The sequence below is a fragment of the Opisthocomus hoazin genome, chromosome 20 (assembly GCF_030867145.1).
Source record: "Opisthocomus hoazin isolate bOpiHoa1 chromosome 20, bOpiHoa1.hap1, whole genome shotgun sequence".
NCBI classification, from domain to species: Eukaryota; Metazoa; Chordata; class Aves; order Opisthocomiformes; family Opisthocomidae; genus Opisthocomus; species Opisthocomus hoazin.
The window spans coordinates 14206973-14225594 of record NC_134433.1 but is presented as its reverse complement, the minus strand read 5'-3'; the positions used below and the strand labels follow the sequence as shown (position 1 = coordinate 14225594).

General features: G+C 35.5%; 1 protein-coding gene across 4 annotated transcripts in view; it reads right to left on the bottom strand.

Annotated features, from left to right (window-relative positions):
* Positions 1-18622, bottom strand: part of BRIP1 (BRCA1 interacting DNA helicase 1) — a 63979-nt gene that overhangs the window by 39464 nt on the left and 5893 nt on the right. For all 4 annotated transcript variants that reach the window (XM_075440398.1, XM_075440402.1, XM_075440401.1 and 1 more), the window contains exons 7-14: positions 13596-13889; positions 12881-13102; positions 12199-12398; positions 8500-8632; positions 7830-7981; positions 7107-7278; positions 6853-6990; positions 6277-6438 (exon numbers count right to left, since the gene is read on the bottom strand). In XM_075440398.1, coding sequence (XP_075296513.1) covers positions 6277-6438; positions 6853-6990; positions 7107-7278; positions 7830-7981; positions 8500-8632; positions 12199-12398; positions 12881-13102; positions 13596-13889 — 1473 coding nt within the window. The remainder of the gene's footprint in view (positions 1-6276; positions 6439-6852; positions 6991-7106; positions 7279-7829; positions 7982-8499; positions 8633-12198; positions 12399-12880; positions 13103-13595; positions 13890-18622) is intronic.

Genomic DNA, 18622 nt, shown 5'->3' with positions numbered 1-18622 from the left:
AAGGGAGCCAAGACAATAAACAGAAGTGTTCCAGTCCAAATGGATTTACTGTCATCCAATCTTGACTGTTCTCACTGAAGAAAATACGACCAGGAAACGAACAGGAAAATGGGAAGAGACTGACAAAACTTAAACTCTGAGCTAGCAGCTCTTAAACTTTTAATACATAGAAATTCAAATGTGAAATTCAGCACTTACTTTTTGCAAGTGACAAAAGTTACCATGTATGTATCATTATAACCTTACCCCAAAATTCTCAAGGAAAACAGCAAATGCAACGCAGCATTAGTTAGTCGGTACCTACACGTTAATAGTTCCACCTTCATAACTAAGATAGTACAGGGTAACGCCAATTTATGATACAGGGTATTTGTTCATTAGTAGTAGGATTGAGACTGCCAGATGTATTCAAGATTGGATATTGAATAGTTTGGTCTCAGATTTATGGTACACTAAACTCATGACAAACTTGCACGGAAAAGTAACAACTAACTGCTGTTAGAACTGATTGTATTGCAAATATTTACCCTTATATTTAAACCTCAAGTTCAATAGCATCTGTGACAGCCACCTAAAAATGATTTTTCTCAAGGTTTTGGTTGCTTTTGAATTATACCCTTAATTACAAAAGTGCTGCTTCAATAAAGGAGCAGTGCTTTCAATCAGCCTTGTAATTCCTGTTTCCTCTTTTACTTTCTCTGTTTTGCTGTTCTTTTCCTCAATTCCAGCTCCCAAAAAAGGGCTGGTGAACATGAACAAAACTCAAAACCACCCATACGATGTACAAGAACTCTCTTTTAGGATATACCAACTAACCTCACTAGAAATAAGGCAGTCTGAAAAAAAGGTCATCCACAAGAAAAGTGCACTAGGAAACAAATGCCTTCTATCGCTTTGTTCCAACACATTATTTTTCAGTTACTCTTCAACAACCCTTGGAATCATTGCAGTACACAGCAAAAGCTCAGACAGTTCAACAACTTTCCAGCAGATATTGTTTAGTTGTAAGAAGGTCTTGCTATTTTTTCATTAACCTCAGCTAAATTCTCCTAGAAACATTAATTCTCTGGAAGTTATGCATACAAAAAGAATCAAAGTTAATGCAATATAAGCAACACTTAAAAATTCTGCACTCATTTTCTTTTCCATTTCTATTATCTTCACTACTTTTGCAGTTAACCAGTCATTAGAGGTAAAATTCACATAGGACCACAGCTGTAAACCTCATACAATTGTCACCCACATTTTAAAACAGTGACACAACTGGCATGAAAAAAAAAGTGTCTATTTTACAGACATTTGGATACAAATACTTCAGAGTATCGCAAATAATTTTTAAAATGTAGATTTAGACCACTCAGCAACTTCTAAGAGGTTCACGAGACAGACAACAAAGCAGTTGATATTTTTATCTCTTAAATTATCTTCATTTTTCCAAGACATTTTCCTCTACAAAACTATTTGATACAGTATAATGCACAGTACACAGCAACACTGTGCAACTGCTAAAACTGCTATTTGACGTCAAAAGTTAAAGCTTTGTAAAGCAAAGCAGATACAAAAGAAATATGATTAATCTGACTCAATGGAGAACACAACATCTTAAAGCTGTAGGAGAAAAAGAAAAAAGTAGTAAACAAACCTCAGATTCTCAAGTGAAGCATGCTTAACAGTTCGTAAGTTTTACTATTGAAAACAATCATACAAATTCTTTTGAGCAACTATGTTATTTTAAAATTATTTTTCCAAGTTACGGCTCAACAATTAGCAGATAGAAATTAACTAACAATGCCTCACAGGAGGGGGAAAAAAAAAAACAAAAACAACAAAATCCCAAAAGATGAACGCTAACATTATTGTCCAAAGCTTATTTTGTAAAACAGCTACTAAAGAAAGGTCAGTTAATTCATCATGATGGATTATCACTAAAATTTATAAGCATTAGCATTTTTCTCCTTGCTGGATACCTTGACTTTGATATGACACATATTGAATGAATCATTTAAGATGCAGGCACCAGGCAAGATATATCTTAATGCAGACAGGTCGGCGACATGAACCCTAATGGTCCTTATCTTAATCTTGTTTAAAAGCATCTTAGATTTCTGAGTAATCTTTTCACCTTCTGATATTCTCTTTTATAGAGTGTTTTTGCTGGAGTTGCTACTGATTTTCACATAAATACATTTTTGTTGCATAGTATCACCATTTTTAGCAGCCCTAAAAATCATCTAGGTTTGCAATTTAGTAAATGTTAAGATCAAGCTTATTTTAAAAAAAGTAAACATGCCAGAACTCCAATAATGACAACAAAAATTTTTATGTTATTGTAGATTATCCCATTCATGAAACATGGCATCATGGCTGTTCATAACATAACCAGATGCCTATCAAATGTGGAGACATATATCTGATGCATTGTTTTCTTCACATCCGTATACTTTTCTCCATTGCACTATTAATCTCAGAGATTTGCCATATATATATTTTAAACAATCACTCTTCAATGAAAAATATGTTTATTCAAATACCTGATTAAGGTGAAGGAAAGTTTCTCTACTATTGCATCTTGTAATTCCAAATTATACAGAGATAACAAGATGGCAGACTTTTCTCGCAAAACTGCACTGAGCTCTTTCTGCTACAGCTGCTTTGATTTAAAAAAAAAAATGAGGGGATGGACGGGCACAGAGGAAGGTAACAGATGAATTATTTTTAATTCAGAATTTTTTTGCAGTAACTGAAGTTCAGCATTAGGTAAAAAGGTCTTTGGAAAGTACCTTCGCAGCCTGACAAATTATTTTCTTAAACTGATGATTAGGAAAGGATGCAGGCTTACAATGTTGTGGACTTTAAATTCTTTACAAAACGCTGAATAACATACAACAAGATGTTTATAGTCTGTAGAAAGTGGCACTCCAGAGCAAAGTATAGACAAGTGACTACTACTTTTTCCTGGCAGTAGACAACTTCTTCAAATAAACCTAGAAGCTCCCAGGGAATAATCTACCTGAAGAAAAGCTAATAAACGCAAGCCATTAACAGAAGCTTCTGGAATGCATTAGTACTGGAAGGAGTACTGGACTAAAGTGCTAGCTCCTGCAGCAACGTGCTCTGCTGACATTTATAATGTTCATCTCTGATGTTCTATAAGCAGCATCCAGTTTTCTCATTTTATGATTAGGTTAACATGGTGACATTTAGAAATTTTACTTGCCCTCTATTTATTTGCACATTGGAAACTTTCTAGTAGGTTGATATCTCTGCCAGGTGAATAGGAGATATTTTTTCTCTCTATTACACACTTCAGAAGCCTGAAACAAATCATTAAATTTCTGCCAGAGTTTGTTTCTCCAGCTCTAACATGAACACAGGGGTCACAGCTTTCACCAAGTATTGGTAGATTACTTCTTTAGTGTATACAAAGCAACCTGAAATTCCAGACAAAATACACAGAAATAAATATTACTCATAAAAGCCCCTTAAATTTCAGTCTATGAAGTTCAAATGGTAATATTCTATTTCTGCCATAAATTTATTTCTGACATCATGTAATGAATGTCATACTGTAGCCCGAATAACAGGACAAGCAGTAAGAGAACACTGCCTGGCTCCTAGCTCTAGGGTCCCAACATCGTTCATCACAAACTGTGTCAGGCAGGGTTCTCAACTTCTGGGTCCTGTGGCAGGTGTTACACCTTCCATTCCGTCTATTCTCATAGACTGAGGCCAGATAGTGTTGATCTGCCATTCTTACAACAAAAAAAGAACATACACCTATATTCTATTAAAGTGAACAAAAGTCTATGAAATTCACAGTGAACTGAATGGAAGTGCAGTAAGATGCAGTTTTGGTCTCTAGCACTCTCCTTACACACAAACAAGGAAAGTAACATACAATTTACTACCTGAATTAAGTGAATAATGGGCTTTGCAGAAAAACAAAATTAACTTTATCTACAAAGCAAGTAATTAGGGATAACTGTCAAAGTGGTTTTCAGGCCAGCAGGTTAAAACGCGCAGCATGAGTGCTGAAAGTGAGGTACTGAAACAGAGCCACCCAAGAAGCAGGGCTTCTGTCAGAGGGACAGAGCAAAGGACAACATTGCTGAGCCACCAGTTCTTAAAAGTAAACCAGAATGTTGAACTCAAAAATGCACCTGTAAGCATAACCAAACCGAAATCCAACGTACATGCCTAAATTCAAGCTCCATCAAATTACCTGGATAGATGGTACTCAAAATTCAGAGCACTGCCCTCGGCCTTCCAGACATTTAAAAAGATTTTGTTTCTCACTTATTCCAAAGTTGAAACTGCAATTCATAAAGCAGGTTGAGCCCTCAAAAAATCTGCTTAACTCACAATAGTTAGTGACATTCGTGACTATGTATATTAATCAGATCTTGATAGCCTTGAACAATTTCTTTAAAAGCTGCATTTTTTAAAGACAGAGCAATTTCCCCATTAAAATCTCTGTAAATCAGTTTTGAAATACAAATGTGCAGGTAAGTGATATTCTGTACAATTATGAAAGAAAAATACCTTGTTTTCCCTGTACTAATATGTTTATATGCTTACATTATTCTGTGTTTTCAACATATTAATCTCAGACTTAAAGGCAACCCAATCCAGAATAAAAGAAGCAGAACGAAAAAGGGCATCCATAGAAAAATATTGGCAATGTGATTTTAAAATATCACCCTTCAATTGTCTGCAATTTATATTTATCAATACTTCCGCTAGGATCACAGAAGTGTTCCCACAAAGAAAAAACCCCTTGTTTAGCCAGGTGACCTTTCAGTAAAACATAAGGGCAGTGAGGGGGGGAAGGGTACCAGAGCTGTCCAGCAACCTCTTTCTTTCTTTATTAAATGTTGTTACAAAGTCTCTCTACACTTTCAATTCAGATTACAATTCTCATTAAAACTTCTGTAAATATTTGTCAGGTCTGTATACATCAGGTCAACTATCTCATACTGTTCACCATGACACGCTTCAGTGAAAGAATAATGACAATAGTGAAAGCTGAAATATGCTCTCATTTCAATTCTTAAATAAATTGAATGCAAACATTTATTTTCAGATCATTAACTAGGCATATAAGTACACAGTTCTGTGAGCTAGATTAAAGAAATTTATAGTCAGTAATCTGCGTTTTTCAGTGGCTGTACATTACATGGTCTAATGTGGTCACCTAATGGCTACTGTCAGTAATTGCACTGACGACACCCAGTGAAGAAAAAATCCTCACTTTGCAGCCTCTTCAGTTAAATATTAAAACTAACATCAAGGCTTTGCAAAAAGAAGAAATCATGTTTTATTTCATTTTTTAAAATATTCTTTGTTAAGGAACCTTAGACATGAGGGAAATGGTCTGAAATCTTTATCTCCGTTGCGCTGGGGGTTCTGTTCATTTGGTAGGATTTTTTTAGGAGGGTTTTTTTTTGAGATGATGTTGTTTTGTTTGTTGAGAGGATTTTTTAAAATCGTAAATAATGGTTTAAAATGAAAAAAGTCACATTCTTGCAAGCATTACAAGAACAAACAGGCATGAATTACAGAATCATATTGTAGGTTTATAGACCTGTTCCTCAGAGCTGACCATAAATAACAGCAAGAACTAATCGAGAAGAAAGCAGAACTACTGCAAGGTACGGATTAACCATAATTAGATATCTGTTGTCAATGAAATTAGATATTACATAGTCTGAAACTGAGAAATTTGATTCCAATACCAGTGAGCAATTCCCCCCTGGCTCAAGAAAAATATACTAGAATCTCCAATGCAGTGAAATGGAACAAGAAACAAGGAAAGAAGAAATTAAGTGGATGAATACTGCATTCAAATAGCACACAAAGAACATGCAAAGCATTCCTGCTGCTGAGTTATACACAAAGTTTCTTTTCATGACGTGTGCTTACAAGGAGGAGATTTTTTTAAATATATTTTTTTAAATAATTTAAAAAATTTAAGAAAAAACTGCAGATCAGTCTGGCTTTTTTTGGCAAAACTGATTGAAACAATTGTACTCATTAATTAAGACAAAGACATCTGCTGAAAACAAATATGAACATATTTTTAAATAAAAACAAACTTGTATGCCAGCCAATATGACATCCAAGAAATTAAATATAATATAATCACAATGTGTTATTACAATACATTTATTTTATAAGCATTTACATAAGTTGATGCATAAAGCAAAAGATCACAGGGTACCTTTTCAAGTAGAGTCTGTGTTTTTAGAGGAAGGATATGAATTAAGATTTCCTTACCTTATAGGATGGCAAAAAGCACAAAATTCCTTGGCCAACTCTTCGACACACTGAAAGCAGAAGTGCTCCCACCTCATCTTGGAACTCAAAGGTCTCTGTATGCTGGAACGTGGCACACAACTTCCGACCATTAGGGCCTGCTCCAACGGTGCCAACCCAAACCTGGTGTATTTCACATTAAAAAAGTTAATTCTAAAATATGTGACACAAACTGTGTTTAATTACACTAGGCTACATAATGAAATTTTAAGTGTGAAGGAAAATATTGAGATATTTCTAAACAAATTAATTCCGGTACTTAAAAACAGAAGAGGAAGTGCACTAACTGATATAAGATGGCTATTATTATTACAAAAATGACTTCAACTTTTCCAGGTGAGGACGTGTCTAAAAACTGCCCCTTTTTCCATTTGAAAATGTACTTTAGAATTGCACTAATCCAAGCAATAGACTGTTCTGTACATTTCTTTTTACTTACGGAATGGGTTTGTCATCACTTTTATTTGCAAGTTATTGTTTCTTTCACAACGGCCAGCACTACACCTCAGGAGAGGGAACAATGATGCAAAAGTTTACCTGGGAGTTCCGAATAACGTGATTTGCCTCCAGCTGAATAGAAAACTTCACACCAAGCTCTGAAGAAAAAGAATCCATTGGAGAGAGCGTACCAGATGTCAGAACAATTGTTCTAACATCACTTAAGTCTGAAAAAGCCTAGGTTGGAGAAAGAAAAGAAGGAATTCAGAAAATCAATGCGATCACTTTAAGATCTTATATGTATTTGTTATCATTCAGATTACTTAAGACCTTCTACCTCACACTCAGCTTACCACGGCAGGATTCAAGCACCAAAAATTAAGCATGTGGACTACGGTTTTCTGTCGCAAACTCCTTTTATGCTTGGGCCGTGTAAAGAAGGAACTTGTATCTGAAACATCAAGTTCGTTTTCTTTCATCCAAGCATAAGTTTGTTGTAGAGCAACTCTGTAGTCATCTGCATACCTATATAGGGATATATAAGTATCAATAAAAACTAAAATTTTTAGCGTAAAAGACTACAATCAGACTGTAAGCATTAAGCTCATATAAAGCAAAAACAGTGCTGCTATAATGTATTTACAATTTAAGTCCAAAAAATAATTTTATCTTTCAGAAAATGTAATGAAACTTTACAATAATTAATATTAAAAATAAGGATTAAATCAGAAATTTTTGGTAACTGCTGGCATTAGTAGTGAAGATATCAAGACAGTCAAATGATAAGCACTATGTAGAAAAACAAAACCCATGCACACTTAACTTGGCAACACAAAAAAAATTACACCTAGTTCTTCAAATAAATTTATTCAATAATTTAATTCATTTTTGAATGAAAAAAATAATTTGGTAGTATTTAAATTCTTCCCACATAAACAGATTTTCCAAAGCTTTCCGAAATGTTACTTTTGCTCAGAAGTCAGACACCGTAACTGAGGTGCTGCAAAAAGAGGCATTTTGGCAAAGCAGCTGAATTAAACACAACCACAGAGCTCAGGCTATTTATTTGCACTGACCTGCTGTTATCTTTAAAAAGAAATACAAGAACCATGAATAACCCTTTCAGCACAATCTGAGTGGCAGGGCTCACAACTGGTATCTCAATTAGTTCCTCTCTACCGAGCACCGATATTCTTTCCTCTTTTTCCAGGACAGAAGCAAGATGTTTCTATGAGGGGCAAGCAAATTCCACATTAACAACATTCTAAGTATCTTCTCAAAACCAAAGCTAATACAGATACAAGACTATCAGCACACTGTTTTAAAAGTTCACCTAAGATCCCTATAAAGTCAGACTGAAGACAGACTTGGAACGGAAAAGCAACAACACTTTTAACACATTTGGCTTACACAGAAAGGAAGGATAAACATGAAAGCAAGGTAAATACATTTCAACAGTCGGTAAAAAGGCAGATGGATAGAACAGACAAAACTATCAGTGACTTCATGGTTCAACTAAAACAATTGTACATGATCAGTTATATCCTTTAAAACATTGATTCTCCACAAATTGCAGTAGCTCAAGTGGATTACTCCTGGTTTTTATCAGGTATCATTCTCAGATAGCTTTTCAATACTGCAGTAAATTAAAAGATGTGTTAGCATTTAACTTCTGTACATTTTAAGATGTTTAACAACATCAATATCATGCACTTTTGTACTCATTTATATAGCATATAACACTACCTGTAAAATGGGAAAAGTAATACCAGTTATTCCCATTTCGTGCAAAACAGTGAGCATTTCTTTTCCACTCCAAACCTTACAGGAAGATTCATACCCTCTTTCTACTAGTTGACTAGAGCTCTCCTTTAACCAGCTGTAAAGAGAGAGAAATCAGAAATAATTTCAGCATTAATTTCAGAGATTTAGAGATACTTTGCAGGTACAAACCAAACCTCAAAAATCGCATCAGACATCTATGACGATGATAAATATTTTACTACATCTAGGTAGAGAGCGTCTGCTTTTCCTTATGCCAGTTTTCACTGCTGAATCAACTTCTACGGAACTACTCCATGCAGCTTATTGCAGTGAGAAGAAAATTTGTCCCTATACATTTATATGTTATCATCATATACTATCTTTACAATAAAGAAAGATTAAAATATAAGCTGCTGTTATGATACAACATGTCAGGCTCCTTTAAGAAAGATTTCTGCTGTACTTTTAAAGCCACCCGTCATTACTTTAATTGATGCAAGTTGGTTTATCATCCCTACCAACTGCAGGCTTTCCCATTAAGTAAAAAAATCTTGAGGCATGAAATGAATACTTATAATATTTACACACAGTAAGGGAATGTGGGGCAATAAAAAGTGCATATTATCACCAACCTACAGGTATTTGTAACTCTGCTACATTTTGAAAATTAAGCAGAATTATAATTGTATGTACAATCAAAAATGTGATAGGACTTTCTCAAAACATGATCTAAACACGCAGATCATCTAGTTTGTGGCAGAGCTAAAATTTTCTCCAACTGAATGTGTCCTCCATCATCCCTGCAGTATTACAAGACCTTCCCTCCATTTGAAATGCAGGCAGGCTTCCTCCCTCTCGGGAAATGCCGAAGCTGTCTGTTTCATCAACCAGCAGGAGGCATCAGAAAGACAGCTGTCATTTCTACAACAGTCCAAAATATTTACCTGTAAAATCAGTTAATCATTATCAACTAAAGCAACAAGGCTTAGTGACTGTTTCAGTTCCAGATTTCCTGTTGTCTCACTGCAAATCATCTGACCGATGGAACAATTAGAAAAGCTTTTTCTTTTGCCAGATTAAACGCAAACAAAACCCCATAAATATTACCATGACTATCACTTCTATGGCTCTACTTCGCTTTATCTTACTAAGGAATAATGATCACTAACACAGGCAGAACTCCACCAGTGCAGTACTCTGCTCGTTTTCTCAAATGTAACATCAAAAAGACCTGGAACTAAAATTAGGAAAAGGCCACTATGACAGAAATTAAATAATTTACAATGGAAAAAACATTTCAGGAAATGTAAAACTTCTGTTTCTCTTATGCAATACAAACACCATCACACACTTTTGAAATGGTCATGCTATAAATGCAAATGCAAACTTAACACAGTGACCTTCCTAATTCTAAAATATCACAAAAAAGCAAATTCTAGAATAAATTCTATCCAATTAAACCTAAAGTTAACGCATTTACTTGAAATACCTGTTAATTTATTTTTAGAGTAAAGCAGTAAGCTTAAATAAAATTAGCTTGATTCCCAGAAACACATCTATGGTTTTGAAGTGAAAACTGGTGTATACAATATTTTTAGGAAAAAATGAAATGTTACAAACATGTCTTCAATTCAAGAAAGTGTATTTACTCCTTCCCTCCCTACCAGAAAATTCCATTGTTAATACAGCTTACTTCATTGAACAAAGAAATTTGTCCTTGTAAATCTGTATCTCATCAGAAAAACTTGCCAGTATACCTCTATTGGTGCATCTTCAAATTCCTCAGAAAGGTCATTTTGGCACCTCTGTAGCACTAAGCCCATGCTTAAGTGCCTTCTGGAATGAGGGCTCAGGATATTTATAACTAAGATTTTTCTAATTGCCCATGTATTTGGTAAAGCCATGTCACCATGCAACAGCATTTTACCAATTACTGGCTATTTACACCCAGTCTTCTGCTTTCCAACAACTGCTTTTCATGCTGTTGGCAGATTTGCCAAGACAGTCAACCTTAGTTTTTCTGATAAGGTTAAAAAGCTTGAGGCAATCTAATCTACAGCCATGCTGTTCTTATCTTTGACTAAAATTTAACATTTGAAATATCCAAGGTAGGAGAATTAGCTTCTGCAAAAAAGAAAAACAAAAGTCACTTGTCTCTGTGACTCTCAGAATAGAGAAAGAATAGGAAAAATCATGAACTACTTGCTGTAGTGTACTCCAAATTCTATTTCACCAACCACTAATGCCACAAAATGATGATTTGACATGCACTGATTCAGAGTTCAGTTAACTTCAAAGCCGATTGTATCATTCTTCACTCTTATTCTGCTGACTTTGTTGTTGAAAGTTTCATCAGCAGAGCATTTCTGAACTCTGATTTCAGTCAGTCCCTGGATCTCTCAAAAGACAGTTCAAAAACTCAGGACTAGAGAGCTGAATTCCAAATTCTCTGGTAGTGACAGACTCTTCTGTCATGGTTTTAACTTTCTCATGTTCCCACTCCACCCAAAAGACTTTTGCCCTTGACCCCTTATTTCTTTCCCTCCTCCCACTTCTGCCTCCAGTCCATTTGCTTTTGTTCTGTCCCCTCGTGTGATTTTCAACTTCTGCTCTGGTCTTCCCCTTCCAACTCTATCTCCATCGTTTCTGGGTTTTACTTTCTTTTTTGCTCTTACTACCTTTTGTGTTATGTGTACAGAAAGAACAGAGAAGAAGCGAACATCTTCTGTTTTTTTCAGCTTCTTTCTGCCTTACTGATCAACCCCTGCTTTCAAAACCACCCCCTCAATCACCCATATTTCTCTATCCACTGAACTCCACGATCCTTGTGTTCCAACTAGGCAGGTACTAAGAGATTCAACACATCCTTGATTTCAATTTCAGTACAAATCATTAAAACCACATTCTACTGATACAGTCCATGGAGAAAGAACGATCAGTAATTCTGTGTGAACATCTTTTGCCTGAGAATAATCAGAATTTTGAACAGAGTATGCACTGTCCGCTTCGTAGAGTTTGCTACCTGAATTCTTTAAAGACTTCAAGTCTCTTGATAATTTGCATGTACCCCAGTTTTTCGGTCCCTTATTTCTTTGCTCAAGATTGAGTTGTATCACAGGGAAAACAAAGAGCACGACTGATAAATTCACTTTCAAGTATGAAGAATCTGTTCCAAATAGATGCCAGTCAGATTCCAATCTGATTCCATGAACAGATGCCAAACTGTTCCAAACACTTCCTGTCTGAGGCTCTGAAAGCATTTTATAGATGTTAACTAATTGATGCTTTGACAAAATAATGCTATTACTATTTTTTAAATAAGCAAACAGAAGCATGCAAAAGATAAATATTATTTATCTTAGGTGAAAATTTCATACAGAATTTCACAAACTAGGACAGTAAGCCCCATGAAGACCAGCACATCATTCAAGAGCCTAACATACTATTCAAAACAGAATTTCAAGGTGCCCCTTTAAGACACGAGTATCTTTTTAAATAGACCAAACCCCTCTGGATTCCTCAAATGAACAAAAATCAGACGACTGCACAGTTTGAGGTATACCTCTGTTGCATTTTATCTGACACAACAGGTTAACCAGTACATTGCATCAGCAAAAGGAATCTAAATGTAATTTTAAAAAATACTAATTGACAAAATGGAATTAGAAAGAGTTGCCTTACTTTGTCAAAGAGCAGCACACAGCCCGTAGGGCCTCATGATCCTTCTGCCTGATGTTGTTATTGACCATGAAATCTAGCTCTTCTCGAGCAGCTCTTAGTTGACTTTCTGTAACACCGTAGCTCACTGACTCCCGAGCACAGTCCTCAATATTATGGGCTTCATCTAAAATGACTACTTGGCCTTTTAGGTTGATTTCCATCTAAAAAAGAAAAACATTAATCTACTAAAGCAAAGTGAAATACATCAATGAGAAACAGCAACTAACAGGATCCTATTAAAAAAACTGCGTATTCTGCATCACAGTGTAATCTTCTGTAACCTAGAAAACAACCGGGGGGGTGGAGGGAAAAGCCTTATCTCAGCCTGAACCTAATACACTCTTCATAAACCAAACAACCATGAAGTTTGCAAGGGTTTCTTTTCTATTGATTGAAAAAAACCACATGATTGATAAGCTAGAGTATGAGACCAGTGGAAGCATTACTTGGAATCCAGAAATACTGGGGGGGGAGGGGAGGAGAAAAAAATTCTTTAACTCAGGAGCTAATTTTGTAGATAATATTTTGGATATAAATCCTATTTACGTTGACCATAGCCACTGAACATTATGTTTCTAATTCCCTTCTGTTTCTAATTCCCCTTTAACTTGAGTTATTGCAATCTTCTTACAAATATACTTACGCTCTCCCGTATCTGCGGGTCGAGAAGATAATTATAAGGACAAAATACAATATCTGCGCCCACCATGAGTTCTCTGGCTGCAAAATATGCACAGGCACGAAGCTTCTTTCCCAAGCTCACTAGGTCTTCAATGTCCCAAGCCTGATACACCCTATGTGCAGACTGTAGGGCATGGTGTTCACTGAGTTTATGAACACCATGATAGTAAAGACAGGACTTGCCCTAAAAGCAAATATATGCAATTAGTTAGAGGTTACAAAAAATAATGAAAAACAAGTAAGCTTAAATCCTCAAAGTTGTTACGTGCATTTGACTTCATTTCCTGGAAGTATTTCTAACAGCTACTTTTTATGTTGGACAATAACAAAAAAGGCATCATGTCAGAAAGAAAAGAGGCAAATCCATGTTCCTACAATGTACATCAATAAACGACACTTCTTTCTTCTTCATCTATACAACCAAAGACAATTTAAGTCTTACTAAGAACATCAACCTAGCAGTGATAAATATTATTTCTATCATCATGTATTTTTTCCATATTGATACCTTGTATCGACATGTTCTAACAATTAGTGTTTAATTTAAACCAAATTACCAGAAGCATTTAACTGAAATAGTATAAAGAATTTTAAAATGTTATGTTTCCAACTGTTCAACTACCTTTCATTTTAATACATTTAAATGAACGCTTATTTTCTGAAACAAAATTACTCACATGTTTTCCTTCCAGCAATTCTACACACATTTCGTTCCTGTTACTACCACTACTAGATACCACTGGGTGAATGCAGGTATAATCCCGGCTAGAAAGAATTGTCATAGGGACACTGGAATACGCTGTTCTCTTCAGCTCTCTGGTAATCTGGGATATTTGCTTGTGTGTCCGTGTTCCAAAAAATATTTTGGGAATGAATGATGGATCTCCATTGTCTTTCTTCTTTGTATTCCTAGTATCTTTATTGGTTTCTTTTCCGGAAGAACAGGAACACTCAGTGCAAGGGCCAGAAGACTGCAATCCAAAACAAAAAGAGATGATTAACAAAAATCCCACGGTAAAATGAACATACTAAATCTGTTTATGCTATATTTAGAAAATGCCCTCCAGGATAGTTCAAGATCGCCTGTTAAATCACTGGGCTGGCCTATCAAACTGCAAAATGTTTAAAAATGTTAAAGCATACACATCAAGCCCTCACACCTGAATCTCTTAAGAGACTTCTAGCAATCACTAGATACAACTTTATCATAACCCAATTGCAGAAAGAATTAGTCTAGTGGAGTATTTACACATGCAAATGATGCAAATAAACTTCTTGCATTTAAGCTTCTGCATAAGGACACTCCTGTTACAGACCAAGAAGTGTCCAGCACCTTAAATGAAGAAACCTTGGGACCAGACACCCAAATTAAAATACTGAGTACATTTTTCTCTAAAGCAAACAGAAGAAATCTTGACAGTTTAAAGAAATCTGTTTGCAGATGAAACAGATTACATCAGACAGTCTCCATCAGAAACATGTTTGCCATGCCATTATGTCGAAGGCAACCTAGTAGCTATAAGAATAAAATAGGGAATAATCCTAAGAAGTGCCTAATCCTGCAAGATATTTGTTAAAATCCAATTTTTCTCTTCTCAAGAAGCACCATCTTTCATAATATAAAATATTGGAACAACTGTCATGAAATTGTAATAATTAGTGTCAAAATATATAAGGAAAACAAAATAACTCCTGAGTAACCATGTTCACACACACCTCCCATAAAAAATAACGACTTATTCTAGTGTAAGAGAGTTTGTATTTGATTTTCAGGTGACAGTGCAAGTAACAACATGTAGCTGCCTGCTCAAGTACTCCTCCCTCCCCTTTTAATTGTAATCAGTAAGATTATCCATTATAAACAATTGCTAAGTCATGCCATGTGTTACACCACAATTGTGGGGATCAAGCTGTCTTCTAGCCTCCACTCTGAGGAAAAGCAAGTTCGTATTACCCTTAGTCCCACTCAGCCTTGTCCGCCATTAAATATCACAATACATGATAGAATGCATGTAAATGTAACCCTTCTGGAGCTGTCACTCACTGGGATAAAAGGTTCACTGATGTGCCAAATAAACAGGCCCTCAAAGCAGATAAAGTTACACCCATGCTGGAATTGTTACTTTCCCCTCTCAGGTTGCCAGTAACAGCAGATTTCATTACGGTGTGCTGCCACATTAAATAGCCAGTTCCAAATATCCTGCCTTCTATATTGAATAATTACTTATTCACTGAAGGGATAAAAAGAAGAGTTATGAATGGGGCTCTTGTCAACAGCAAAGCAGGAAACAGCTGACATATGGTATATGTTACATATGTGGCAACGCTCAACTCTGTTTGTACTCACACAGAAAACTGCAATGCAAATTGTACCTTGATATTTCTATCATCTATATTCTCTTTTGCTCTTTGAAATAATGAAAACCACGTTACCATACTAACAATTAATATCACTGAAGCAGTTACTGTGTAGGGCCTTTAAGAACACGTTTATCTTTTCATTTTAATTCAAGCCAGACTGTGTTTTCAGAGGTAAAAACAATACACAGAATTCCGAGATTATACCATACCACTAACACCTCACTGTTAATCCTAAACCTCACATTTAGTCTGTCAAATAAAAGTAACAGGAAAATATTAGGACCAATCAGGCAGCTATTTTGCAAAAGTTGTTCTAACAACAGGAAATGCAGTTCAAACAAATACATACATAAACACGAACAGGAGGCTCTTCTATGATGGGTTTAAAAAAACCCAGATATATTTCTTTTTTATGAAAAGAATTAAGTGTTCTTGCGTGTAAGGCTTATAAATTACAGTATCCTACAGGTGGCCTAAAAAGTTTTTCTTAAAACATTTGAAATTGGTACAATATTGGCTTTTAGAAGCACTTTAAGCCAGCATTCCAGTTGTAAAATGTTACCTTTAACTTTGAAAAAAGCTTTTTTAAAAAAAAAAAAATCATTGAGAAAGTTGTAAAAACTCAGACTGATTTTATAGTAACTACTAGGAATATAAAACTGCCTGCAGCAGTCATAACATTTCTGAAAGCCACAGACACCATTAGCCCAAAATAAATAAATAAAACCTTTTTAGAAGGTCCTTTATAATGAAGAGAAACTTTAAGAAAATGGTTAAAACATAGTTTAAAAGTCAAGTTCTTCATGTTATTTGCACATTATTCACGTGTGTTGATTTGCACTTGAATTCTTTGTTATCCTGTAGAAAACAGTTTGGTCATCTTTAAATTTTATTAAATACAAACTATTTTAACTCTATATTCCTATAAAAAAATTTACTGTCGATATCATGTAGCAGAATCTAATGTGGTGTTAATCTCCCATTACTACAGCAAAAGCAAAGAGGATACTCTCCAGCTGAAGCAGGTGACAACTCCAACACAGCAGTTTCCAGAGCAGTGTTGCCTCAAAGCACAAATTTTTAGACTCGTAACACAGAGATACTGGTTATACTATAATAAAATTAGAAAATGTTTCAATTTATTTATGAAATAATCGGAGGGTAGGGGATAAGTAGAAATAATTAATATTAAGACAACATAAAACTATTTCATAATACCGCCTGGCTTCAGAAGTAAACCTGTTTTCAGCAGTTTGGGACAGATTTTCATTTGAGGTGGAAAAAACCAAAAAGATATTCCGCTACTTTCTGCAGTGTTTAATCAGAAACATCCAGTAACAGATTCTGTTAGAGATCAGATACCGGACTATAGGGACCTTAGGCTAATCCAGCTTGTTTTTACTTCTGTCAGGGGGTAGATAAAACAGTCTATCACGTCAATATTTATACGGCAAAAACATGGAAGTCCGATTAAAAGAAGAATAATCTAGTCCACCAACCTGTCCTACGTGTAAAATAGAGCTAAACAAACACTGAGGCTATGATCTTTGAAACACAAAGAGATAAGAGGAGTTCTTCATATCTTCATCTACATTACCAGTTACAAAGCCATCTAAATGATACAGCAGTGAATACCTCTTGTGTGAAATATCACACAAGCACAATCTAGTAAGGTATCAGCAGTGACATTACCAGAGCTTTTCAACTATTCCTTTATAAGCTCTCAAAAAGCACAGTATTCTGCTGCTGCTGCAGCCTCTTGATTAAAGTACACAAAGCAGCTGTTTATCCTTTCACAGTAACCAGCAGGTGAACTCGGTTCAATATTTATCACAGGCTTTCACAGATCACTGCTAACCAAGCAAACATTTTAATTAAGCTGGAACTTGCTTCAAAGAGCTCATTCAAAATGTCAATCAGCAGGAAAAGGATCAGATACAGTGTCAGGTGAGAGCATGTAACACAAATCCACAACTTTCTTCATCCCATCGTGGTAAATTAGCCTATTCTGGAGTCCAGACCCTGATTGTAACAGGCTGCCAGTCTCCTGGAATGTGTAACAGAAGTCACTCAAACTCCTTTGTGAAGGTTGTAAGCAATATGTTAAACTGCGATGGGCTAGCACATTAAGACAGATTCTTTTCACAGTTGTTTTTTGATACCCCAAGTGTTTGTTACACTACTCTCCATTTACTGTTTACTTTTTTTACCCAGTATAAATGGGGATTCCTTAACCCAGCTGCCCCACTTTCTCAGACTGTATGCTTTGACAAAAGTAATCAAGAGAGTACTGTAAGGGTATAATTTCTCATTTAAACTCACACTAGAACTGCCCTCTCTTGCAAGAATTAACAGTGGAAGGACAGAGATGGATTCCCAGGTTCTGGACTGAATGCAGCTGAGAACAGGCAGTCAGCTTGGGCAGAAAATCCTCACCCGCTGGATCTACAGGAGCTGTTCTGATGATGCAGCGCTGGGCAGCACTTCTCACACTCTTACAATCACCAGTCCCTTCCCTCTCTGTTGGGCTATAAAAAGCAATACTTGACAAAGAACTAACTTTGCTTTAAGCACAGGATCGACTACAGTAAAACATAAGACATGCAACGGGAGGGTTATCTCATTGATTAAGAAAATAATTTTATTTTCTTTTTTTAAATACATAGTCCATTACAAGAAGTGTTAAACATAACCTTAGTTGACTTTATTTCATAAGCTACACTAGAAAAGCATTTTTATACCTAACAGCCTATGCTGTGATGCTCTTCATTTCTTAAACGTAATGTAGTTAAGCCGCAGAACTACTAACAATAAATAAGGCCTTACTTTCTGCAATTGTTTCTTCATACCAGACAAGTTCTCAGTCTGCGAAAGTAAAAGTTCATCACTGGAAAATACCTTCTTCTTTCATTCTTAAAGAGAAACTTTTTTACAACGAAATAAATACTCCTTTCATCCTTAAAAAGATGCTTTAACAGAAATAAACACTTTCATTTCTTCTTAGGTTACTTCTTTCTAAAGAAGTAGTAAACAGTATAGTTGAATAGCATATTGTACTGTCAGACTCATAGCACATTATAGCACACCCGCACAGCCAAACCAGTCACAAAAATGAAGAGTTTTCTTAGAAAATCAGACTATGATTGAGTATTTTATTATTTAACAGTTAGTTTATCTATACTAAAAGTTTTCAGTTTTCTTCACTACGCGAAATTTCTAGAAGTCGTAAATCAAGTTTTTCAGATACCCGCACCAAAGTACCAACACTAATTTTACAATTCAGGAAGGAAGGAAGGTCTTTTTATTTGAAAATCAACAGCACACTCTGCTGGCCTTCGTATTT